At 51.8% G+C, this 26,378-nt stretch overlaps 2 protein-coding genes across 4 annotated transcripts; one reads left to right on the forward strand and one right to left on the reverse strand.

Moving 5' to 3' along the window:
* The first annotated feature begins 376 nt into the window (after window positions 1–376).
* On the forward strand, window positions 377–3,072 carry LOC505033 (cystatin-9-like). 3 transcript variants are annotated; one of them, NM_001428344.1, is made up of 4 exons: window positions 377–706; window positions 1,976–2,101; window positions 2,316–2,370; window positions 2,799–3,072. In NM_001428344.1, the coding sequence occupies exons 1-3, from the start codon at window positions 461–463 to the stop codon at window positions 2,340–2,342; spliced, it is 399 nt and encodes a 132-aa protein (NP_001415273.1). In that variant the 5' UTR covers window positions 377–460; the 3' UTR covers window positions 2,343–2,370; window positions 2,799–3,072. The 3 variants fall into 3 exon arrangements, with proteins under 3 accessions (NP_001415273.1, NP_001039372.2, NP_001415274.1); NM_001045907.3 differs by lacking the exon at window positions 2,316–2,370; NM_001428345.1 differs by lacking the exon at window positions 2,316–2,370 and having other exon boundaries at window positions 2,824–3,072.
* Window positions 3,073–21,756: 18,684 nt separating this feature from the next.
* CST3 (cystatin C) lies at window positions 21,757–25,682 on the reverse strand. The gene is given in 3 exon segments (NM_174029.1): window positions 21,757–22,062; window positions 22,855–22,968; window positions 25,376–25,682. Coding segments are annotated over 3 exon segments (447 nt in total). The 5' UTR covers window positions 25,628–25,682; the 3' UTR covers window positions 21,757–21,981.
* Between the last annotated feature and the right edge of the window lie 696 nt (window positions 25,683–26,378).

The following is a 26,378-nucleotide window of genomic DNA, read 5'->3' on the forward strand; positions in this document are numbered from 1 at the left end:
GCCTCTGTCACCCACAGAGCTGACTCCGGGCCACTCATCCTCTTAGGTTCCGTCCCTCCTTGTCTCTCCAACCCTCACCAACTGCTGCATCCCGGGACCTCCTTCCACTCACACTCCTTGCAACTGTGCCCTTGATTCGGCATCCAAGTCTGGGGTACCCCATAAGCCTCTGATCCCCCTGAGATGCCGAGAGGGGGCGTGTGGCTGGGCTTCCTCCACGGTTGGTCCTTCCCAACCCACCCTGCCTGGGTCTCACTCTCTCTCCTGGACAGGAGGCAATGTTATCAGCTCGGGATGGAGGAGGCAGGGTCATGAGAGGGAAGGAACAGGGTGTCAGACCAGAGGGGCGGACCAGGGGAGGAGTATGTCCTGGAGCAGATAGACTGGACCCACGCCCAGGGAGGCCAGGTGGGAGCCGGAGACGGGAAGGGTGAAGCCTTGGTGCCTGGGGGCAGCAGCCATGATGGGCCGACAGCGGAGGTGCAGGTGGGCTCAGCCCTGGACTCTGCTCCTGCTTCTCTTGGGTCCCCGGCTCCTGGTGACTCATGGCTGGCGTCGCAAAGGGGACAAGAATAGTGAAAACACAAATATCTTGGAGCTTTACCTTCCTGCCGTCGTGGAGTATGCCTTACACGTGTACAACCTGAGGAGCCAGGACATGAATGCCTACAAAGTGGTGCGTGTACTGCGGTCGTGGCTGGAGTTGGTAGGTACCATATTTTCCCCACTGCTGGCCTCACCAGCTGTTACTAGGGTCGGGAGGTGGTGTCAGCAAGGGATCTCAATCATCATTTGACAACCATAAAACAGAGGGAAATATAGCCTATTGGGTTAGTTTCAGTTTTTATTAAAAAAATAATAATGGGAATTTTTTAAACTCTGGGAGGTGTGTTTTCAGTTTTGTCATTTTTCACCTTGTTTTATGAAGAATAAGCAAAATATAAACTATGAGGGGATGAAACTATTTATTTAAAAAAAAAAAGAGCCAGACAGAAAACCCTGGATTAGAGATTTAGAATTGACATAATGGAAATCACATTAAACTAGGCTTCTTTAGGGAAAACAGAGAGAGAGAGAGAGCAGGGAAAGCCGCTGGAGGCCTCGTGTCCTGAGGAGCCTCTGGGTGTTCAGGGCCTCTCCTCTGACCCCATGTGCTCTGGGCTCCTTCTCCTCCGTGGATCGAGCAAGATTTACACTCTCCCCAGACCATGTTCTGAATCCTAAAATGTTCTCATGGCAATGGAATCTGCAGAACATGACCAGGGGTGCGATTTTCACACGCACTGCAGACAGAAAGGCCGAGAGCATTCTGCGGTCCTGTGTGTGGCCATGTGTGGATGTGTACCTGTGCTTTGCGTGAGTGCCTGGGGGAGAGGAGACATGCTGGGGCGACACCCCCTCTGCACCTCTGGATTGAGTGACAGAAGGAAGGCAGAGTGCTCTCCACGCGGCTCCAGCTTCCCTCCAGGGACAGGAGTGGGTCCCACCTGGCTCTCCTGCCCTCCCTGGGTCTCTGCCTGCAGTCTCTGGCCTGGAGTGCAAGACTGACTCTGGGTATTGGGAATAAAGGCAGGGCTAGAGTAAGGGGGCGCTACGAGGCCTGAAGTCCAGGCAGTGGAGAAGAAGACAGTGCACTGTGTGAGAGGGAGGGTGCTTCTTAAAGTCATTGTCCCAGCCCTGTGAATGTGCCTGTGTGCTTATGTCCTTGCGTCTGTGTGTGTTGATATGTGCGTGTATGTGTGTGTGTATGTGCATGTGTGTATCTGTGTGTTTGTATGTGTGAGTGTGTGTATGTGTGTCTGTGTGTGTGTGTGTGTGTATGTATGTGTGGGTGTGTGTGTCTGTGTGTATGGATATGTATGTGTCTATGTGTGGATGTGTGAACATGGATGTGTGTGTGCCTGTGTGTGCAGGAGTGTGTGTGCCTGTGTGTGTGGATATGTGCATATGGGAAGAGAAAGCATTCACTTCACAGTCTGAACAGAAAGAAGAAAAAGGCCTGGTGTTCTCCATGGAGCTGCAGTTCGCCCGAACCAGGTGCGGGAAATTTGACGAAGACATCGACAACTGTCCTTTTCAAGCAACTCCAGACGTGAACAATGTAAGACACACACCAGCCACCCTCAGGTTACAGGGCCGTGGACACTGCATCAGGGCAGGCGGTGTGGGGAGTGATGACGACGCCTTTGCAAAGTCCACCGAGGGGTCGTCTGCAGCATGGAGGCCAGCCAGGCAGGCCAGCCCAGGGGTCACTGGTGACTTGTATGCCCCTGGCCTGTCTACTCACTGGTCCCATTTCTGCTGCTGCATCCCAGGTCCCCCTAGAGTTAGACTGTTCCTGACCACGTGGTCCAGGCCCCTGGGTAGAAGGTGAGATGTCCCCTTCCTGGTTGTCACCCACCGCCCCGCCCCGCCTTAGGGAGAAAGAGTGTGTGAGAGAGTGGCAGCATGTCCGTGGCCGAGTGGTCCTCCTGCCTAGAGCTGGACGGATGGAGGCTGAGCCCCCATGCCCTCCCCCCCAGGCCCTACCCTGCTGCTCCTGATCCAGGTGACAAGGGGGTGAACTCCGCCCCTGGATAAGACAGACAGGTCAGAGGCCCTGCTGGGACACTGGGGGCATGGGTCATACGGGACATCCTGGTGTCAGGGGAGGAGTCTCTGGAGATCACAGGCCTGACAGGGCAGAGTGACCTGCCTACCCAAGAAGGTAGGGTTTGCTGGATGCCAGCTTTAGAGCTGGAGACACCAGCGTCCCAAGTCCCTTCCCCTCTACTCTGTCCCTGTGCTTGTTCCCACAGACCATCACCTGCTTCTTCACTGTAGACACTGAACCCTGGAAGACAGAGTTCCAACTCCTGAACGACACCTGCTTGGAGGGCTCCGCTGAGTGAGACCACACCTCAGCCCGGGGGGCACCCCTGCCACCCTGTCGTGTCCCTTCAGTGTCCAAGAGGCTCTGGTTCGGTTCTCTGGATGAGCACCTTTCTGGGTGTCACACCCAGGCCATACGGACACGCCTCCCTGTCCATGTCACCCCGTAGAACTGGTCATTAAATGTCAGCATTGCAAGCAGCCTTGTGCAGCCTGGTTCCAGAGGGTGGGGGCTGGGCAGTTGGGGTCGTCCTCCCAGCAGGGCAACTGGCTGAGCCCGGGGGATGTGTGTCTCCCGCTCAGACATGTGAGCCAGCTGCCGGTGGCACAACCTAGGAGCACAGGTGCATCTGAGCTGTCTCCCGGCCTCATGAGATGAGCGTGATCCTTAGAGGGACATTGGCATGGCTGGACAGGCAACCCTCAGTGCAGGGTGGACCATACAGGGTCTTGGGCCCCTCAGCACATGCCCAGGGGCTTGCTCACACACATCCACTGATCTGGGAAGCTATGGGATGGGGGAATGTAGGAGGGGCTCTAGCCTCCACTCAGATGGGCCCACCCACCACAAGCCGCAGTGTCTCCTGGAGCCTCTTAAAAACATGCAGCTGCCCAGGGTCTCTGGACCTTTGGAGCAGCAGGTGCATTTCCTCTAAACCCAGGGCCCCTGGGACGCTCAGAGCTGAGAAAAGCTGCTGGTGCTGTGGAGCCAGCAACTGGTCTCCCAGAATAGGACTGAGCAGGCACGTCTGTCAGGGGAAAAGCAGGAGCAGGGTCCAGGGCTGAGCCCACCTGCACCTCCACTGTCGGCCCATCATGGCTGCTGCCCCCAGGCACCAAGGCTTCACCCTTCCCGTCTCCGGCTCCCACCCAGCCTCCCTGGGCGTGGGCCCAGTCTATCTGCTCCAGGACATACTCCTCCCATGGTCCGCCCCTCTGGTCTGACACCCTGTTCCTTCCCTCTCGTGACACTGCCTCCTCCATCCCGAGCTGATAACACTGCCTCCTGTCCAGGAGAGAGAGCAAGACCCAGGCAGGGTGGGTTGGGAAGGACCAACCATGGAGGAAGCCCAGCCACCTGCCCCCCTCAGCATCTCAGGGGGATCAGAGACTTATGGAGTGCCCCAGACTTGGATGCTGAATCAAGGGCACAGTTGCAAGGAGTGTGAGTGGAAGGAGGTCAAGGGGCACAGCAGTTGGTGAGGGTTGGAGAGACAAGGAGGGACAGAACCTAAGAGGATGAGTGGCCCGGAGTCAGCTCTGTGGGTGACAGAGGCGGCCCACCTAGGGGTGAAGTGTGTCCCCACCGAGAAAGCAGCAGAGGGCTGGGGTCTTTCAGGTGTAGATGTGCCCCCATCCCCGTGGCCCCCAGTGCCCTCGAGTTCTGGAACATGGGCTCCCAGGCCCCTGGGCGGGTGCTGGGGTCGGGTGGGAGCAGGGTTTGCAGGTCCTGGACCCAGGAGCTTCCCTCAGAATCCCTGAGTCTCCTTTGACATGACCCCTCAGCTCCTGGGTTCTCAGCCTGAGGCCTGGCCAGCTGACAGACACACCCTCCCTCAGAGGTGTCCCAGGTGGGGTGGCCACGACACTCAGCGGGCCCTCGCTGTCCCCTCTGTCACTGTCCCCTTTGTCCAGGGGCTGTCACCAGAGGAAGGGGAGGGGTGAAGGGGAAGCAGAGAGCGTGAAGCCCATGTGCTCAAGAGCTGAGCTGTGTCATGGGGGATGGCGCCCTCTGGGGGCCTCGCGGTCACAGCTCAGTTAAGTTAAATCCTATCGACTGACTCTTTGCCACCCCACGGGCTGCAGCACGAGAGGCTCCCCTGTCCATTACCAAGTCCAGGAGCGAACTCAAATTCTTGTCCATCGAGTCCGTGATGCCATCCAACCATCTCATCCTCTGTTGTCCCCTTCTCCTCCTGCCTTCAATCTTTCCCAGCATCAGGATTTTTTTTTCCCAAAGAGGCAGTTCTTCGCATCAGATTGCCAAAGTATTGGAGTTTCAGCTTCAGCATCACTCCTTCCAGTAAATATTCAGGACTGATTTCCTTTAGGATGGACTGGTTGGATCTCCTTGCAGTCCAAGGGACTCTCAAGAGTCTTCTCCAACACCACAGTTCAAAAGCATCAATTCTTCTGTGCTCAGCTTTCTTTTTAGTCCAACTCTTACATCCATACATGACTACTGGAAAAACCATAGCTTTGACTAGATGGACTTTTGTTGAAAAAGTAATGTCTCTGCTTTTTAATATGCTGTCTAGGTTGGTCATAGCTTTTCTTCCAAGGAGCAAACCTCTTTTAATTTCATGGCTGCAGTGATTTTGGAGCCCCCAAATATAAAGTTTGTCACCGTCTCCATTGTTTCCCCATCTATTTGCCATGGAGTGATGGGACCAGATGCCATGATCTTCATTTTTTGAATGTTGAGTTTTAAGCCATCTTTTTCACTCTCCTCTTTCATCAAGAGGCTCTGTAGTTCTTCACTTTCTGCCATAAGGGTGGTGTCATCTGCATATCTGAGGTTAATGATATTTCTCATGGCAATCTTGATTCCAGTTGGTGCTTCATCCAGCGAATGATGTACTCTGAATAGAAGTTAAATAAGCAGGGAGACAATATACAGCCTTGACATACTTCTTTCCCAGTTTGGAACTAGTCCATTGTTCCATGTCCAGTCTAACTGTTGTTTCTTGACCTGCATATAGATTTCTCAGGAGACAGGTAAGGTGGTCTGGTATTCCCATCTCTTGAAGAATTTTCCACAGTTTGTTGTGACCCACACAGTCCAAGACTTTGGTGTAGTCAGTGAACCAGAAGTAGATGTTTTCCTGGAACTTTCTTGCTTTTTCTATGATCCAATGGATGCTAGCAATTTGATCTCTGGTTCCTCTGCCTTTTCTAATACCAGCTTGAACATCTGGAAGTTCTCATTTCACGTACTGTTGAAGCCTAGCTTGGAGAATTTTGAGCATTACTTTGCTAGTGTGTGAGATGAGTGCAATTGTGTGGTAGTTTAAGCATTCTTTGGCATTGCATTTCTTTGGGATTAGAGTAAAAACTGACCTTTTCCAGTCCTGTGGCCGCTGCTGAGTTCTCCAAATTTGCTGGCATATTGAATGCACCACTTTAACAGCATCATCTTTTAGGATTTGAAATAGCTCAACTGGAATTTCATCATCTCCACTAGCTTTGTTGATAGTGATGCTTCCTAAAGCCCACTTGACTTCGCATTCCAGGGTGTTTGGCTTTAGGTGAGTGACCACACCATCATGGTTTTCTGGGCCATGAAGATCTTTTTGTATAGTTCTTCTGTGTATTGTTGCCACCTCTTCTTAATATCTTCTGCTTCTGTTAGGTCCATACCATTTCTGTCCTTTATTGTACCCATCTTTGCATGAAATTTTCCCTTGGTATCTCTAATTTTCTTGAAGAGCTCTCTAGTCTTTCCCATTCTATTGTTTTTCTCTGTTTCTTTGCACTGATCTCTTAGAAGGCTTTCTTATCTCTCCTTGCTATTCTTTGGAACTCTGCATTCAAATGGGCATATCTTTCCTTTTCTCCTTTGCCTTTCACTTCTCTTCTTTTCTCAGCTATTTGTAAGGCCTTCTCAGACAACTATTTTGCCTTTTTGCATTTCTTCTTCTTAGGGATAGTTTTGATCACTGCCTCCTGTACAATGCTATGAACCTCTGTCGTCAGATCTAATCCCTTGAATCTCTACAGGTGGATTCCTTACTAGCTGAGACACCAGGGAAGCCAGACCTCAGCTCAGTGGCACACAACTCCCTGTGAGCAGGGAGGGGGCGTTTCACAGAAGAGACCCTCACTGACTCCAGCTGGGGCACAAAGCAGCCCTGAGACCATGACACAGCACTCTTTCCAGACAAGACTTTGGCCCTGTGCTCCCACAACAGACATTTAGGCTCTGTCCACAGCTACTTGAGAACTTCAGAGGGGCCCAGCACCCATGGAGGCCTGTGGACTCCCTGGACCCTGGGCCTTGCCTATCCCTGGGATCATGACCCTGCAGGTCTGGGCAGGCCCAGAGAAGGTGCATCTTAGCCGGCTCCCAGGGACGGTGCCGACTTTGTCTCTGGACCTCACTCTGGGTGGCCCAGTTCAGAGTCTACTGGGAGTAGACGGGGCAAAGTCACATTGAGCAGTCAGGCACTTGTGGGGGCTGGAGCTTCAGACGTGAGACTGGTTTCTGGGGGCTACACTGATAAGGGAAGAGTCAGAATACCATGCCTGGGGACAGAGAAAAAAGTGGGTTTCCAGAAGCCCAGCTTTTGGTGATGGTGCCTGAGTGAAGAGAGGAAGAGTTGGGGTCTTTGCAGGGGGTGGGGGCTCTGAACTCCACCCAACGCCTCTCTCTCCTCAGGGTGTCCACATTCACAAGACTGCTTACAGCTCATGCCCCCCACCCTGAGATGTTGTTGCCTAGTTTCTGTACAGGTGAGCACCCCAGCCTCTTCAAAGAAAGAGAGTCCTTGTGATTATTCTTTTTACTTTTTGCCAGCTGCATGGCTTTCAGGATATTAGTTCCCTGACCAATGATAGAATCTGAGCCCTTGGCAATGAAAGCACAGAGTCCTAACCAGTGAGCCAGCAGGAAATTCCCTGTGATTTTACTTTTCAAGCAGATTCTGTGGTCACTGTGCCCTGATCTCCAAGCACAGCACTCAGTCCTAGCCGGAAGATGTCTTTTTGCCATTTAGTATTTGCAACAGTGAAGTGGGGCCATGTGATCAAGTATGAGAAGCAACCAGATCTGCGGGGAAAACTCCCAAGAGGTCATGTCGCTGGACTGTCTTTCAACCTCAAAACCGAGGGAAGTTGCACCAAGATGGATGGACCAAGAGGAAATTATGGTGACAGAAGGCAGACAGAGGGCAACACGAGGCATCCTTATACTTTCGTGAGGAAGCCAAAGTAGGCAGACTCACAGAGGTGGAAAGTGAAGCGGGGGTTCCCAGGGCCAGAAGGAGGGGAGTTGGGGAGGCTGTCAGAGGACACGCGTCTCAGTTACAAGATGGATAATTTCTGGACCTGTGCTGTCCAACTTAGGGCCTGCAGACACTGCCATGGACGTGCATCTGGGCTGAGAGGGTAGAGGTGGAGTGCTTTCCATACCAGAAATGAACAACATTTAAAAAATGAAGGTACAGGAGGGCACTTTGGGAGCCGGTCACCTGTTTGTGGCCTGGAACGTGCAAGCTTTCTCACACGGATCCCAAACTCCAAACTCTTAAGTGTAGACATTGGATGTGTGTGGCTTCTGTCTCTCAATCATACTTTCACAAAGTCGTGAAATCAAAAACTCCACAACAGGCTGTCCCTTTTCTCGGATGGCTGTAAGTTCACTGAAACCGCGAAGGGAATGTCAGTGTGCTTTTTCGCCCAAGAATGAGTGTTCAGGAATGCAGTTGGGATGGATTTGGCTGCAATTTTAGCAACATCTCAGTGGATTTGAGGGGGAAGAGCCTGTGGAGACATGTATGAATAGAGTCCTGATATACCTGGACAGGTAAAGAGTCCAGGAATGCCCACAGCTGCCACTCAGAGTTTGTCATTGGAGAAGCCTGAAAAACAGGAGTCTGTCTTGTCACGTCCTGAAGGCAAGCAGCCATGTGCATTCGGAGCAGGTGTCCACAGACAGTCTCACTTTCACACGGCTTGGATCCCCATGCCCAGCATGCGTCCTCACCATGCAGTCCAGGGGAGAACAGGTTGGGTTGGCCACAGCTGGCCCGGGTCACGGCATGTGGACACGACTGGACCTGACAAGCGGTGCAGAGCCCCTGGATCCATAGTGGTCTGGGGGAGGCCCCCTTCATAGACTGAGAGCTACAGGCACCATGAAGACCAGAACCCAGAAAAAGAGGGTGAATGTGGACCTTAGACTGCGAGGACCCGAGATGTAGGCACAGACAGGGCTGGGGCCTGGGAAACCTAGACGGTGTGCTGTCCTGGTGGGGTCCATCGGTCTCCGGTCACAGCTCTGCACCCGGCCCCGCCTGCACCTGGACTGGACTGACTGCCTTTTCTCTCAAGATGCCTACACATCCTTCTTGTCTGGATGGGATGTCCCCGCTTTTACAAAGCTGCCCTGATGCCCTGTGGAAGAACTCTGTCTCCCCAGGCAGGATCATGGGCACCAGGTGGCCCCGTTTCCCAGGAGACTCAGGGCTTCTGTCGTGCCCATGTTCATGCTGCTGGCACCCAGCTCCCCCAGGGGTCTCACAGGGAGCCCCCTGGAAGTGGTCCCTGCAGTGAGACTGAACCCATGAAGCCTACCCTCCTATCTCAGAGGCATTGATTTTAAGGGTCAGAGAGTGAGAGCAGGGCCAGGACCAACCCCTAGCCCTTCTCTGGAGATCTGGGGTGAGCAGTCAGTCATCTCTACACAGGACAAAGGACATTCCTCCCAAGCACACCCCCCCGCCCCCGCCATTCCCTGCCACCCACCTCATAACTCCACACCTTCCTTCCAAGAAGGCCTGGTGCCCTGTCCTCGTGGCCTAGCCTAACTGGCCGCTCCCTTTCCCATCTCGAGTCTCCTTGCTGGGATCACACACTGGGTCTCCAGAACACCTCCTGCTTGACACTCCTCTTGGGGCCCCATCCAAATAGCCAGAGATCTCCCAGACTTCCCAGGAGCTGGGAAACAAGGACGTGTTTGAAGTCCCCGATGGCAGAAAAAAGAACAGGCAGAGATACCTCAGAATGGAGCTGCGTGACCTTTGTTGGCCAGGGGAATCAGCTGGGGCAGAGCTGGGTCTGCGCCCCTGCAACCCTCCACCGCACCCCGCCCCACCTCTCCTCCTACCTGGAGGCCCCTCATTTCTTTCTTCAGTGACTTTGAGTTTTGCTCACTTCAGGAATCCTCTTTAGGTTTCCATCAAATTTAAGTTAAAAAGAAGCCCTACAACAGAATCTGCAAGTGGCAAAAATACAAATGTTACCACCAAATAGGTGAGGCCTCAATCCATCTAAAGACACAGGTGCCCCTTTTCATCCTCCATGGATTCACTGATGGGCCATGCCCAGGACCACCGGGGAGGCCCTCAGGGCGGTCGGCTCTGAGCTGGGGTCTGGTTTCCAGTTCTTACTTGCAGTTCCAGGGACACATTTCTACTTTCTGTCAGCTTCTGTCTCTACAACCACAGGATGAGAATCACAGGCATTTGCCTGGAGGGTGGTGATAAGATGAACGAGGCAGTGTGTGGGCAGCATCGTGGAGACCTCAGCCCAGCTGGGCTCTGACAAGCGGTTCTCTGCCATCCATGCCTCTCCCTCATCACGGGGCAGAGTCCCTGAGGAGCAAGGCCTGGTCCGGACATCCTGGTCACCAGCAGTGAGACTCAGGTTCTGAGCTGCAGCACAAGGAGTGGGGACAGCAAAGGAGGGCCTCGTGGGCTCCGTCAGTGCCTGGCAGATCCCAGAGGTGGGGCAGATGCAGGCACAGGGTGGGCCTTGCTACCTGGCCTTGGACTGATTCATGCCGGGACCAGAGCTCCAGAAAGCTCTTCCTGGAGAATCAATTGGGGTGAAAGGCTCTGACAGCCAAACTTGCCTGCCCAGCTTCCAATTCCATGTGCTGGGGAGCCCGGGGTTCCGTCCCTGTGTTCTGAACACAGGGCTGTGACACAGCAGCTGTGACCCCAGCAGGTACTCAGCCTTCCCAGCCTCTTCCCTCTTCCTGGACTTGGCCTGGGGAGCCCTGGAAGTTTGTGGAGCCCTACCCCAAGGCCACAGGTGCAAGGCCTTGCACCAGGGCACAGACATGGAGTCCAGAAACAAGGTCATGTCGGGAACTGACTGAGACCCTTGGTGACCATTGCCAAAAGCCCCTCCCCTCCCCAATCATCATCAGCCTGACCCCAAATTAGGCGAAAATGCCCACCCTCTGCTCATGCTATAGTGCCATACCCAGTCACCTAATGCCAGGCTTCCAGCAGGAATTTTGTGTTGAAAGTGAAAGTGCAAGTTGCTCAGTCGTGTCCAACTCTTTGTTATCCCATGGACTATACAGTCCACAGAATTCTCCAGGCCAGAATACTGGAGTGGGTAGCCTTTCCCTTCTCCTGGGGATCTTCCTAACCCAGGGATCTAACCCAGGTCTCCTGCATGGCAGGCTGATTCTTTACCAGCTGAGCCACCAGGGAACCCCAAGAAAACTGGAGCGGGGAGCCTATCCCTTCTCCAGGGGATCTTCCCAACCCAGGAATCGAACTGGGGTCTCCTGCATTGCAGGCGGATTCTTTACCAACTGAGCTTCTTTGTCTTGAGACTATAAAAATTGGCCGGAAAATCGCCGGCTCTCCCCGGCCTGTCAGGAGGTTGGCCTGCTGCATTTGCAGCGCCTTTATTATCTCTACTCTTTGCTTTTAATAAACTCAGTCCCTTCTGAAATGCTCTGTCTGGAAATTCTTTTCCAACCCGAGCTCAGATTGCCATGACAAAGTTCACGAAGGGCGTGGGCAGCTATGCTGGGATCCCTCAGTCTGGCTGAACCCTGCCGTCCCTGCCCCCACTGCTGCTGGCCAAAATCTTGGCCTTCTCTGCCCACCAAAGCTGAATTTTCGGAGATGGAGTTTGGAGGAAATAGAAAGGTGGCGGAGAGGGGGACAGAGTAGGCTCAAACCTCAAGAACTGTGCCCTCTCCTTGAGGAGTCTGGGGGTTTATATAAGACGAGGGGCTCGCAGTTATCAGTGATGAGGAACAGAGGTGATAGGATCTGGATTTCTCCCTCTTGGATTGTTTCGAAGACAGTCATCGACTTGCGTTAGTAATCCGTAATTGAGTCTGGCAGTTGGGTGGCTCTGCGGCCTTCTTTCTGATATGTAACTACAAGGGGAAGGGTGTTGTAAGGGTGAACACCAGATAGGGGATGTATTTAGCATGGAGTCAAAGGGAAAAATGTGAACTGTAGCTCCTGCAGAGTTAGGGGGCAGAAAAACCAAACTTAGTTACAGACATGCGGAGTTAAAGTAAAAAAACTAGGAATGCTCAGGCCTGCTCACTATTCTTTTTATCATTTTTATTCTCTGGAAAGGGCAAAAGAAAAACTCATTCCTCTCTTTTTCCGCTTTTTCACTGCAACACCACCCCCAAGTCAGCAGTGTAGGACTCTTGTTCTCTCCTGGGACGAAATCAGGCAAGGGATCGCACAACCTCCCTCCAGTCAAGTGCCTCCCTCCACCCCTCCTGGCCAGAGCTCTTCCCATGGTGCCTTTGGGGCTGTCCTGGCAGAGCCACTTTCTCACGCCATGTGGAGCCCTCCAGACGTTTCATTCTGACAACTCTGGGCAGCGTTTACCAATGCTCTTTTCAAAACGGTTTTTTAGATCCTGCCAATTTGACAAGCTTGTCCCTGTCGCCTTCGCGGCTACTCCTACGCAGATGCTGGCTGCTTTCCCTTGAAACGACTTCATTCAGAGTTGGTTTGGGGTCTCTGCCACAGTCTCTGTCAATTCAGCCAAATTTCTACTTCTTCAATTCACATTGTCTGGGAGTCAGGCCCTACACTGGTGCTTATTTTAGAAACATCACACATCAAACTTGGTGTGGAGATGACACTCCCTTTCAGGGATCCAAAGACTGATCCATCCATGCTCTACCTTCTTTATTTTTTCAGGCACCTCAGCTGTTCTCCACCAAGCAAAACTTTCTGAAGCCTCCCACCACCCACATGAACTTGGGCTAGTCAGACTTGAATCTACCTCCACAGTGCCCACACACAGAGGCTCCAGTCAAAGCACATGTAGTGCATTGTAGTATTGGTACTTAGTAGTACCAATACATGAGCACCAGACACTGGAGGGGAGGGCCATCCTGTGTGGGTCCACCACCCCTTCCATATCAGAGATCACACAGGCAGTCTGATACCGGCCAGTTCAGGGCAGCAACAAAAGCCTGCAACCAGACCAGCCACAGGGAGGCCCTGGGGGAACTGGGACATAGTGACTTGCTCCCGCGCCTGGTCGGCAGCTTGGAGCCACAAAGGGGCTGCTCTTCCATACATTTGTCATGAGTTGATTTGAATTTGAGAACAAAGGAAATAATGGTTCCCAGCTTTTTGCTTCCCTGTGAATGTGAAGAGAAGCTGTGAGCCCCCCTCAGAGTGATGTGGGGTGGGGCATGGGCAGGAGGACTGGATGGGGGAGGCCTTCCTCTTTGTGGGTGTCCTCCACAGGATGTCCAGGTGAGAAGCGGGACAGAAAGAAAGGATGGTGCTGGTGATAGCCAGGGCTCACTCGAGGAGTGGTCTGTGGCACTTGTCCTATAGACTTTCTATCTAAAAGTTTAAGATACCCAAGGGGGCAGGGCTCTACTAACTACTGCCTGCCCCAGAGCTCAAATCCTAAGGAGGCTGCTCTGCCCTCAGGGTCCCCACCTCCCCAGGTCTCTGGGCTCCTCCCTCTTCTGCGCTTGCATTTCAAGAGATATCAAGGTTTGCTTCAGGAAAAAAATGAATTCACAGCAATGTTGACTTATTCTGGCACTAGCAAACCCAACCAACCAAACAAAAAACCAGAAGACACCAAAGGACTCCTTAATGAAAGGGCAGGAGACCATCAAAACCTTACCTGATCCTGCTGAAGGGCAATGGGAGGAGTGAGAAACCTGATTCGGTTGGAGACTGACCATTCCAGCAGTGAAGCCACGGTTCTCAACATTAACCTGCAGCACAAGCCCCTAAGGGGTGGGGAACTCCTTTTCCATTGTGCCGGACTTAAGTCACTCAGTCATATCCAACACTTTTGCCCCTTCATGGACTGTAGGTCTGCCCCTCCTCTGTCCATGGAATTCTCCATGCAGGAATACTGGAGTGTGTTGCCATTTTCTACCCCAGAGGACCTTCCCGACCTAGGGATCGAACCCTCATCTGCTGTATTGCAGGCAGATTCTCTTCCGCTGAGCCACCAGGGAAGCCCAGTTACCCATTGCTGTGAAACAAATTAGGCTTCCCAGGAGGCTCAGTGGTAAAGAATCCACTTGCAATCCAGGAGACACAAATTCTATCCCTGGGTTGGGAAGATCCCCTGGAGGAGGGCATCACAACCCACTCCAGTATTCTTGCCTGGAGAATCCCATGGGCAGAGGAGCCTGGTAGGCTGCAGTCCATAGGGTTGCAAAGAGTTGGACCTGACTGAGCTTGCAGGCACGTGAAATAAACTAACAACTTCAAACAGTGAGCACTGATTATCTCACAGTTTCTGTGCCCCAGGAATTCAGGTACAGCCAAACTGAGTGCACTGCCAAACTTGATGGCGCTGGCTGGTGGGGGACTTCTTCCAAGTGCCCCATGTGGCTGCTGGCCCACCTCGGTTCCTCATCTGTACATCTCTCCAGGGGCTACCTAAGCGTCCTTGTGGTCACACTGAGCCAGCCAGTGTCTGAGGTTGGAAGCCGCAGTCCACAAACATTTTGGGTAGATTGGGCAGTGATGGTCATCACTTCTGCTATCGTCCTTTCATTCAAAACTAGTTACCAACTGTACAAATTCTGAATTGAAACTTACGAAAAAAAAATATTTCTTTCACACAATAACAAGAGACAGGTCAGGAATATTGGGATCAAGATTTAAGTTTTAAAATTTAAAAGGTTGTTATGTGGGGTGTTTTCACTGGAGTAGCAGATGACCTAAACATAAGAGAAAAATACTTTCTGTTCTAAAAACCAAATGGCATTTTAAAAAGACATCAGCAAAAGAGACACAGATGTATAGAACAGTCTTTTGGACTCTGTGGGAGAGGGAGAGGATGGGATGATTTGGGAGAATGGCATTGAAACATGTATAATATCATATATGAAATGAATCACCAGTCCAGGTTCATTGCAGGATACAGGATGCTTGGGGTTGGTGCACTGGGATGACCCAGAGGGATGGTATGGGGAGGGAGGTGGGAGGGAGGTTCAGGATGGGAAACACGTGTACACCCATGGCGGATTCATGTTGATGTATGGCGAAACCAATACAATATTGTAAAGTAATTAGCCTCCAATTAAAATAAATAAAATTATATTTTTAAAAAATTAAAAAATAAAAAATACGTCTTTATTCTCCAAGAAATCAGATGCAGTTGTAGTGATGATCTGTTTTCTCTAAAATTTGACACTGCCATCCTGTATATTGCTATTATTGTTGATTAGTCACTAAGTTGTGCCCGACTCTTTTGCGAGTCCATGGACAGAGGAGCCTGGAGGGCTGCAGGATTTCCCAGGCCAGAATACTGCAGTGGGTTGCCATTTCCTCCTCCAGCAGATGTTCCCAACCCAGGGATAGAACCTGAGTCTCCTGCATTGGCAGGCGGATTCTTTACCACTGAGCCACCCAGGTACATTGTTGTAAATATTCTGATGGAAATCAGTGATTTGCCCTAACTTTGCAGACTGCTCTTCCTGTTTTCTGAAGCTTAGACCTTATTTGTCTATTTCTTCATTTGTTTATAAAGGCGGGCTCTGGTTCCACTGAATGCATTATCTTGTGTAATGTGCTGATTTTATGTCTTTTTAAAACTAACTTGATGAAATAAATTATTTTTTAAACTGAAAAAACAAAAATTAGTCACCAAGTCCAGCCCATACTCAGGGGAAAGGCATTACATGAAGGCAAGAATCTCAGGAGATGGAGGTCAGAGAGACCAGCCAGGGTGCTGCCTGCCAGTTAATTAGCAGGATTATGGAGCTCCACCCAGACTTTATCATTCAGCAGGCAAGGGCCGGAGCCAGAGAATGTTCACTCCTAAATAATTCCTGGCAGGCGTTGCTGCTGCTGGTCCAAAGACCACATTTTGGGAATTGCTGCTTTAAAATCCCTTCATCCAATAAATAAATAAATAAAACCCTTTCGTCCAATCACAGGGGGAAATAAAACCCCTTCGTCCAATCAGAGTGGGAAACAACCTGGAGCTGCTGCAGGAGATTGGACTTCACCCAGGCAGCACTCAGCCCCAGGCCTCCAGTGCTGAGATTCTGGCTGAGCCTGAGCTGAATAAGAATTTAGGGAGGATTATGAACTTTAAAAAAAAAAAAAAAACTTTGGATTTTTAACTCACAGGAGAACAAGAGCACTCTATTTGGGGTTTAATTCCTTTGGACTTCAATTTCTTAGGACTTCATTTCGCAAGAGGAGTTAACCTTGAAATCTTAAATTTGCTTTTTTTCCTGGGAATGAGATAATAGAGGTCCAGTCAGGGTGGAAATTTCTAGGTTGACTTGTCATTAGAGGACAATTGTTTGACTGTACTTGTTTAATTTTGTTGAGGCTTGGAAATGTGGCCAGAAGTTATTTGGGATTGGAAAGAGAATACACAGTAAACATTTGGTTTGGGTAAATTGTAACTTTAGAGTGAATTTTTACAATAACCACTTTATTCAGATATACTTCACAAACAGCACAATTCAACCATTTCATGTGTACAATTCAATGGTTCTTAGTATATTCATAGAATTGTGCAACTATTCCCACTATCTAATTTTAGAACATTTTCATTATTCTCCAAGACAACCCCCTACCCATTACAGTCACTTCCCGCCTCTCTGCCACCCCCAGCCCTGGGCAACCACTAGTCTCCATTCTGTCTCCATAAATTTGCCTCTTTTGGCCATTTAACATAAACAGAATTATACAATATGTGGTGGTTTTGTTGCTGACTTTTTTCAAAGCATAATGTTTTCAGGGTTCACCCACGTGGTAGCATGGATAAATACTTCATTCCTTTTATTGTCTGATTATATGTCATTGTACAGATATACTACATTTTGTTTACTTGTTCATCAATTGACAGACATTTGGGGGGTTTTTTCCTATTTCTTTGATACTATGAATAATATTGCTATAAGAATTCATGTATTTTTTTTTTATGGTCACATTTTCATTTATATCAGCATTTATATAGGAGTAGAGTTGCTGGATGATGTGGTAACTCTACCTTTAACCTTTTGCAGCTGTACCTTTTTATATCCCCACAAGCAATCTAAGAAGATTCTAATTTATTTTCTGTCTTTCTTATTATAATCATGTAGTGGATGTGAAGCGGTACCTCAGTTTGATTTGATTTGCATTTCCCTAGTGGCTAATGATGAGCATTCTTCATGTGCCTATTGGTCATTTGCATGTCATTTTTGGAGACATGTCTGTCCATATTCTTCGGTATCTTTAAATTGAGTTATTTTTCTTTTTAAAAATTTAATGGGGTTATTTTTTAATTTTTAAAATTGGAGCTTATTTATTTATATAAATGGATTAGTTGTCTTCTTACTGGTTGTAAGAGTTCTTTATAAATTCTGGCTACATGTTCCATATCAGATATATGATTTCCAGATGTTTTCTTCCATTCTGTGGGTTGTCTTCCCTCAGACAATCTTGAAGATTTGACAGTCTTCCACAGGATTGCCAAATGACAAAATCAAAACAATTTAGGAGCAAGTTTATATCCTTTATTCAAGGGGAAGATATCCTTGGGTTAGGGGTTACAGTGGTACACCCTCTCAAGGGATTTTGGTCAAGAGCGAGTTTCTGGAGCATTAGAAGCAGCAGTGTAGAGACAGGGCATAACTGATTGGGCTTGCATATCTAACTTTATTTAGAAAGATCAAGGAACAAGGAAATAAGCATGGAGCCAGAGGTGGTTTGGTGAGTAGGGTTGGACTGATTGGATATTGCATTCCTGGTCCAAGGAAGCATTTATGAGAATGTGAAAGGTCAGTTTGCTGACACGGCACCTTCAGCAGAGCAGTCCCATCTTGGGCCTAGACATTTATTTCCACAGTCCACCCTTTTGGTCAGCCTCTTGGCCGCTCTAGTGGTTTGATGAAAACCATTGGCCTTAGTATGAGTCAGTTATCATTACATCTTTGGGTCCCAGTGTGGTGTTCACAGGAGAAAACATCAAGTTCAAATTCTAGGAGTTGGCTATGTCCTCTGGTCTCTTTCATCATCCTAGGCCATGAGAGACTAACCATTGCCTAGTCAATGGCTGCCCACATGCATTTAAAGCTTTTGAGAGAATGAATGTATTATGAAGACAGCAATTTTTAACAACGAGACAATGTCCATGGTTTGAACACTCCTGAATGGGAGTCCCCATGAACCAGTTAAAGTCAAATAAATCAAGAAATGATCCACAAGAAGGAGATACTGATCTTCTCAACTTACAATGTGCTTACAGCCTGGTAAACCCATTATAAGCTGAAAATATCATAAGTCAAACACACATCTAATATACCTAACCTACCAAACGTTGAAACTCAGCCTGAAAAGAAAGTAAAAGTCGCTCAGTCATGTCTGACTCTTTGTCACCCCATGGTCTACAGCCCACCAGGCTACTCTGTCCATGGAATTCTCCAAGCAAGAATACTGGAGCAGGTTACCATTCTCTTCTCTAGGGAATCTTCCCCACCCAGGGATAGAACCTGGGTCTCCCGCACTGCAGGCGGATTCTTTACCATCTGAGCCACCAGGAAATCACCTCAACTGTGTTCAGAACACGTACATTTCCTGTAGTTGGGCAAAACCATCTAACGCAAAGCCCGTTTTCTAATACAGTATTGACTTTCTCATGGAATTTATTGAATACTGTACTGAAAGTGAAACAGAGGGGTTGTGTGGGTCCAGAACAGTTGGGGTATGTCGGTGTTCACCCTGTGTTGAGTGCTGATGGGGAGTGTCAGCTGCTGCCTGGAGCCACGAGAGAGGATTAGAATATCTGTTTGGACATGAAAAGGAATTTCACCCAGAAGAATAAATATAACATATTAAAAATAAAATTTAGGAAAGAATAGAGAGGATGGCTCTTACCTAACAGATATGAAACCATTATATTTCAAATGGAGTAGTTGGCACAGAAAAATGAACCCAGCTAGATTCACCACTGACATGCAGAAAGCAACCCCTGATGCTGTGGGAACGATGCTTTGTCTTTTGAAGCAGTTCTTAGAAAATCCACAGAAAAAAAAAAGCCTAATCACCTCATTTGAAAACATTATGTTAGACTCTTTGAAGACACCATCTAAAACTAAAACCTGTTGACATTCTGACTGGAGACGTGAGATGCATTTATGTGACAAACTTCAGTGGCTTCATGTGTTGTGTGCCATTCTAAGTGTTTACAGGCACGAACACACAGGATTCCCGTGACCCCACAAGGAAGGAGCTCCCTGGTCCCTCCCCACCACCCCGAACACCTGCAGCTCAGCACAGCAGGGAGCTGGGAGGTCACATGGCCAGTGCAACATTCATCCAGCTTCCCTGGGCATCACCCCTTCTGTGCCAGTGCCCACAGGCACCAGCCCCAGACCCACCGCATGTGACAAATCCCTCGAACACTGGGAGGTGAAGTCCAGCCATTTTCTCTTGCTTGGGGCTCTCATGGGACTGCAGTCAGGTGACAATCAGAGCTGCAGCTCCTGGCGAGTCCAGACGGGCTGGACATCCATGGTGGCCCAGGCACCTGGCAGCAGGTGATGTCAGCTTTGGCTGCGAGCTCCTCTGAGGATCTCCTCATGGCTTCCCCTAGGGCAAGTGTCCAAGAGAACTCAGAGAAGGAAGCTTTCTCTGCAGCCTAGAGGTCACGGGGCCACTTCCTCTGCAGTTTTTGGTGGAAGGAAGCCCACAAGCCCACCCAGAGTCAAGAGATGGCTTCTACACGCACCGCTCAATGCAAAGAGTGTCAGTCTGCCAAACAACTGCAAAATATAGACAGATCAATGAGCATTCGTCCGGAGCCAGGCACTGGGCTAAATCTATTTCTATGACGACTTTCACTTAAATTATACACAAAGAGAAAACCCACAGTCCCCAAATGGTGTCACGTGTGCTAAACCCCAGGATACAAAATTTAGATTTAACACCTCACATAATTGTAGTCTCACCTTCCTTAGAAATGTCACCTTAATCAGCAACATGGGATTTTCTGCTCAGCACCATGAGGTCACCTGTCGCGTGGGAGGTCCAGAGGAAGAAGAGGCAACCCACATGGTAAAACCTATGTCCTCCCTGCTCCCTTTCCTGGCATCTGGGGCCAAAATACCCGCCTCACACACACACACACACACACACACACACACACAATTTTTTGCTGTCTTCCTCATCCATCCTCCTCTCTATAGAAGCTTCTGTGTTCTAGGACTCCTCTGCATGCCCTCGTGTCCCTCCATGAAATGCTACCAGATTCATGAGCCCTTGGGTGAAATCAAGACTTTCAAATTCACTCAGTTGAATTCTGCTTTTTAGCCGCACTTTTATTTATGTTTAAAATAAATAAGCCTAAAAGTACAACCATGCAGACGAATGTAGCAGGAGCTGCGTTTCCTCCCTAGACACACTGGTCTGGGTGGCCTCCTGATCAGCGAACCTTCTGGGTCACCCCACCCCACCCACAGTCCCGCCTACTCCCTGGGGACTTGGGGTGGTGCTAACCTGAACCCTGAGGTGTGGGCTGCACAACAGGGGGCTGGGTGAAGACAGGCGAGCCAGGTGAAGCACACCCCGACCCGACCGCCCTGACTTCCACAGGAACAGGGCATTGGAAGCATCACAAAGGGATGACTTTATGGGAAGTCAGCCTGGATGCTGGCTGACTTGTGGAAAGTCAAGATTTTCCACCCAGGAGAGCCTCTGCAGGGAGGCTGCCCCAGCCTTCACTTCCATGTCCACAAGTCCCGCAACTCCCTATAGGGACCAGGCCCAGGTCCAGATCTGGCCAGTGCAAGGCTTGTGGGCAACCTTTCACTCCTCGAATTCCAAAGCCCTTTTGTTAAGTCCCATCTGGGGTGAGAAAGCTCTGCTGTGCACTACATGAAGATAGAGACAAGGGAGGCCCCTGGGGCCCTGTGAGTCAGGGAGCAGCAGGAGGGAGGGAACGGTCCCCACCTCTTCCTGGCATCCTAGTTCTAGTTCTGCAGGTGCACCATGGCATCTAGGGTGGCCTCAGAGCCACCTGTGTGAGTCCTGTTTGTCACTTTGCCTTCTGTGGACACCGTGGCACAAAAGGAGGGCTGGTCAACGTTGCCCTGAGTGTCTGCCTCTGGGAGGGCAGCCTGTGAAGAAGTGTCACCCTTGGGGTGAATGGTCAACATGAGAGCAGTGCTGGGGGTGGGGAGCAGGACTGGACCATTCCCAGCTGGGGGCACTAAATATCCACTCTGCTGCCCAGTGATGGTGACACTGACAGGTGACATCTCCTATTGATTAAACACTCCTTAGGAAAAGAAGAAAGTCCACTGTGTGTCTTAAGTTCTACACGCCTTCCGTGGCAAGCTGTGCTAAGACTCGTCTCACCTCGGAGCCCAGAGAAGGGTGGGAGGGGTGTGAATGAGTAAACTCCCTATAGATTCCACAGCTCCTGAAACGTATCCAGGAAGTTCTCCTACTTCACTCTCAATTCTGACCTTCACTGACCTTGATTCTGATGGGTACTCCCCCCACCCCATTTCCATCAGTTACACATATTTTTAATCTTTGTCTTTTGGTAGGAGCCCAGAGTTGTTGTGGAACGAGGATGACATAAGCCACTCCTTATTTTGCTTCTAGGGAACATGACCAGTGAGTCATCCAAGCCGTCTGATCAGCTCAGCACATGCGCAGCTCCTCAGAGGGTGACCTACGCCTTGGGCTCCATCACACTCCCCGGCCCTCCTGTCCAGCCCCAGTGCATGGTCTGACATTTTGCAAACACAGCAGCCAAGTCTCTGGGGTCAGCAGCTCAGGTCCCCTGCTCTCCCCTGTCTGACCATCAGAAGTCACCGAAGCTGAAGGTCCAGCTCCCAGCCGTGTCCGCTCCCCGCCCCCTGCCTGCCCTCAGAGCCAGTGAGAGGGGTAAAGTAACAGCGTCGACCCTTCCTTCTCAACCTTCTGAGACAGTGAGCAACTCAACGAGTAGCTGCTGTTACTTTTTTATTGAGTAAAATAGCAGAGCACCGTGCACTTGGAAAGCAATTAGAAGAAAGAAACGAGTTAGAGTCCCCCTGGCAGATCAGACAATGCCCAAGGAGCCTGTGTCTGCAGGGGCGGCATGGGGAAGGCACGGCCAGTAGGCAGTCACCCACCACAAGTGTGGGCACTCTGCAGGAGCGTGAGTGAGAGGCGGTCAGTGGCCTGCCTGTTAATCCTGGCAGCTAAACTTCACCAGGTTGATGGTGTTCATCCATGGGACGACGTAAACCTGGAAGGAGCACAGCTTTTCCTGTGAAAGGAAAGAGGGGAACAGTGGGTCAGGGTTACAGTTAAAGACTGAGGTGCACCCCCAGCCCCCCTCCCCAGAGCGCTGGCACTGAGACAGGTCCAGAGGGAGGACCCAGAGGCTGGGATACAAGTCCAGGAAACCCCTGCAGAGGTGGGGCCTGGGAAAGGTGACCAAGGAGTGCAGCCCTCCCTGAGGCCAAGACCCCCAAGAACCAGCCAAGCCCCCGGGAGAGCCTGGGCTTTGGTGAGTGGGCAGCATCTCAGGGTTTCAGCACGGTTCAGGCCTCTGTGTGCATACTCGTTAAGCCGCTTCAGCTGTATCCAACCTTGCGACCCTATGGATTGTAGCCCACCAGGCTTTCCTGTCCTGGGATTCTCCAGGCAAGAATACTGGAGTGGGCTGCCATGTTCTCCTCCAGGGCATCTTCCTGACCCATGGACTGAACCCCCATCTCTTATGTCTCCTGCATTGGCAAGTGGGTTCTTTTCCACTGGTGCCACCTGGGAGGCCTTTACAAGCCTCTAAAGCCTTCTAATCTATCTGGGGTGGGAGTGGGGGACAAGGATGGGATTAAAGGGCCCTTTCTTGCTCCCTAGCAAACACCCCCAGCTGTGTCTTCCATCCAGCAGACAACAACCCCCAAAGCACACGGTACCCCAATTCCCCAGTGGAAACCCCCTACAGACACACAGCAGTCATGTGCACACGTGCATCCTTCCCCATCACACCCCCAGCCACAGCTGTGACGTGTCCCCAAGGGCACCCCCATTTTTGCTCCCAGCAGGCACATACCCTCTTCAGGTGCGGCTGGTTATGGAAGGGACAGCTGTCTAAGTTGGCCTGGGACTTGGTACATGTAGTCCGGCCAAGCTCCACGTCCAAGAAATAGTTCATCCCTGACACGACCTGGATATGCAGAGAGCAGACACAGTTAGCACACCCTGTGACTGTGAACATGCACACACACACACACACACACACACACACACACACACACGTGGTTACATTCCTCCCACCACACCCCAAGTTCATGGTCACAAGTTGCCAGGGCCGCACCCTGGAAGCACAGTGGCCTCTTGACAGCCCCTGTATCCCAGGCCCTCCCTGGAACTTCTTTACCAGCTGCTCCAACCAGGAGTCTCCCACAGGGACCCAGAAAGGGGAATCCACAGGCCAACATGCTAACCAGGTCCAGGAACAGAAGGCACAGCTTTGAGGAGCCAGCCAGGGTGCAGACAAGAAACCGACCAGCGCCCCAGGCCAGGGCGGGGACTGAGCACAAGGTGCGGCCATAGCCCACGCTGCACCCACAGGAAGGCTGCTGCCTGGTGGTTCCTTTAGCGGAGCTTCAGTCCCCAGTGTGGAGCCCATGGCATCCCATTCCCTGTTCGTAGTTCAGGTTTATCCACTCCCTCTCGGAGAGGGGGAACCAAGAGCTTCACATTCACGGATGTTCAGGCCAATAGAAGACTGCCTGGCATGCCTTCCTCTTAAGTGTGACTTCTGAGAGCGTGTCACATCCTCTGGGTCTTTTACACTTGAGGTTACAGGAGACATGTGAACTCTAGCCTCACACGGGCACTCGAGACATGCCTGGTTAGAACTTGCAGAAGCATGAGGGGCAGGGACCGGGCTCCAAGTCCCACCTCGTGGAACCATGATCCCTTTCTGCTGTCACTTTCCCATATGGCCAAGGAGCTAGTGTCACCCTGGAGAGGAGCAGGCTGGAGAGGACCTGGCAAGTGGGGAGAGCAGTCACATTCAAAGGGAACAGCACCAGCCCACTGCCACGGGAGGAGAGATGGCTGTGGCCCTGACCCACCTCCTGTGGTTTCAGGAGAAGGTAGCAGGAAGCCCTGAGGCTGGCAGGCAGGACCACACTTCCGCTGCTTGTGTGGCTGCAACCCACTCTCCAAGGGGACATAGGCCAGATGGTCTCAACTCTAGCCTTTCAAGGACCAGTGCAAAGCCCTGTAGTCCTTCCTAATTCTCCCTCCTGCCCTCTTCCCAACTCTGACAACAGGCTCCTCTCTGGCCAGAACCCCAGGCAGAGGTCAGGCTGTCAGCAACGGTGTGTCCATCTCAGGGTGGGGGTGTGACGTCACAGCCCAGAGGCTGCTCCTATGGACAGGACATGTGAATGAACCACAGTCCACGAGCCTGTTTTCTTAGGCCAGGTCCCCTGCTGTGGGACACACCTGAGACCACAGGGCCCACTCATGAACTCATCTGTTTGCTGATAACCTCCGGGTTCTCTGGAGAGCAGCCAAGCCCCCTGCAAGGAGGGTGTTTGGCGTGTCTGACCCCCATGTCACTGCACGATGATGAGAGGACCACGGGAGGCCAGGTGTGTTCAGTGGCACCTGCGGAGAGGAGGCTCAGAGGAACTTGCTCTTCTGTGTGACTCAAGGCTCAGTTTGAGGAAACAACAAGCCAAACCCAGACCCAGTGAGCGTCTGAGCCATGACTGGCAGACACTTCAGAAGCAAAGTCAAGGTCATGAGACAGACCGGCAGCTGCCCCAGAGTAAAGGAGATCACAGGACAGAGGCTAAGGTGGGGGGCCAGGGAATATCCTTGGCTGTAACAGACACAGTGGAATGTCAGTGACATCTGAATAAGACCTGTGTATCAAAGTGTCAGGGTTGATACCTGATTTTCAAAACTGTATTGTGGTTATGGAAGAAAATGCCTGTTTTTACGAAATATACACAGAAGTGTTCACCTTCAAAAACTTCAGAAAATAAATGCATATATGTACATCCCTACACACAGGTACGTGGGGAAGAGGTGGATCAAGCAAATACGGCAACTTTTCAACAGTTAGGGCATCTGGGTGAAGAATCCACAGTGAATCTATGCTAGGTACTGTTTCTGAAACTGCTCTGTAAGTCTGAAATTGCGTCAAAATAAAAAGCTAAAAGGAAAAGGTGCATAAAGAATCACTCAGTGTGCAGTCAGGTGTGAGTTTTCCTTCGTCTGTGGTCATTTAGTTGACAGCTCGCGATGAACCTCGGGACCCAGTGACCCCAGCGCCTGCCTAGCAAGCTGGCCAGTCCCGCGAAGGGCTGCAGGCGCCGGGAAAGGCCGGGGGCCGCGCCCGGGTGAGAAGTGCAATTGCATCCCTGGCGATTCCCAGGGCCTCTAGGTGCTGGGGGCTGCCCTCCCGCGCGAGCTCGGGGCCCCCGGGCGGGGCTGGTGACTGCGCGCAGGCCTCGCCCTCCGGGGGCCGGGCTTCGGCAGAGTGCCCGCACCCCTACCCTGAGGCCTGACCTGCGGCCCCTGATCTCCGCACCCTGCCCCGGCGGACGCACCTGCTTGCGGGCGCGCACCACGCGCACCACGCGGCTCTGGTAAGCGTCGTTGCTCCGCTTGTTGAACTCGCTGACCGCAAAGGACAGCGCCTCCTGCACGCCCTCCTCATTGACGTCCGCCTCCATCAGGCCGCCCAGCAGGCGACCCTTCCTAGGGCCCTGCGCTGCCGCGGGGCTCACGGCCAGGGCCAGGGCCAGGGCGACGATCAGGGATGCCAGCAGGAGCAGTGGGGCGCGCGGGGAGCCCACCATGGTCTCTCGGATGCAAAAAGACTGCAGTCGAGGGGCGATCCGCGGGTGCTAGCATCACCCGGTTCGCCGCGGCGCCTTTATAACCGGGCCGTGGTGGACCGCCCCGCCCCCTTCCACTTGGCCTCGCCTCTTCCGCCCCGTTGCCCCGCCCACGTTCTCCGCCCTAGCCCCGCCCCTCCCAGAATTACCGTCCTCCCAACCCCGCCCACTCTTTCCCAGTCCCGCCCTCCTCCCATGGTCCCCATCCTCCCCGCCGGCCGCAGCGCCTTTACGCCTGGGCTGTGGGGGACCGCCTCGCCCGCTCCTGCTTGGCCCTGCCTCTTCCGCCCCGTTGCCCCTCCCGGGATGCTCGGTCCGCCAGACCCCGCCCACTCCCCCAGTCCCGCCCTCCTCCCGTGGTCCCCACCCGCCCTGCCCCCTCCCACTTGGCCCGCCTCTTCCGCCCAGTTGCCCCGGCCACGGCCTCCACCCTAGCCCCACGCCCCCGACTCTGTCTGCTCCAACCCTGCCCGCTCCTCCCCAGCCCCGCCCTCCTCCCGTGGTTCCCCATCCGCCCCCAGCCTGTCCCCGAGTCCTGATCTTGTGCTCCGGTGCTCCTCGAGCCGGCTCACCGCGGTCTTTCAGAGGATGTCCCCGCACCGGGCCGTCGAAACCTATACACCCGAGCTCTGTCTCCTGGTCTGAGAGGGCCTCTCGGCCTCCTGGCCGTCCGGGCGCCTGCTCCGCGTCTAGGAGTCCACAGAGAGCACGG

Source organism: Bos taurus, chromosome 13, assembly GCF_002263795.3.
Source record: "Bos taurus isolate L1 Dominette 01449 registration number 42190680 breed Hereford chromosome 13, ARS-UCD2.0, whole genome shotgun sequence".
Classification (NCBI taxonomy): Eukaryota; Metazoa; Chordata; class Mammalia; order Artiodactyla; family Bovidae; genus Bos; species Bos taurus.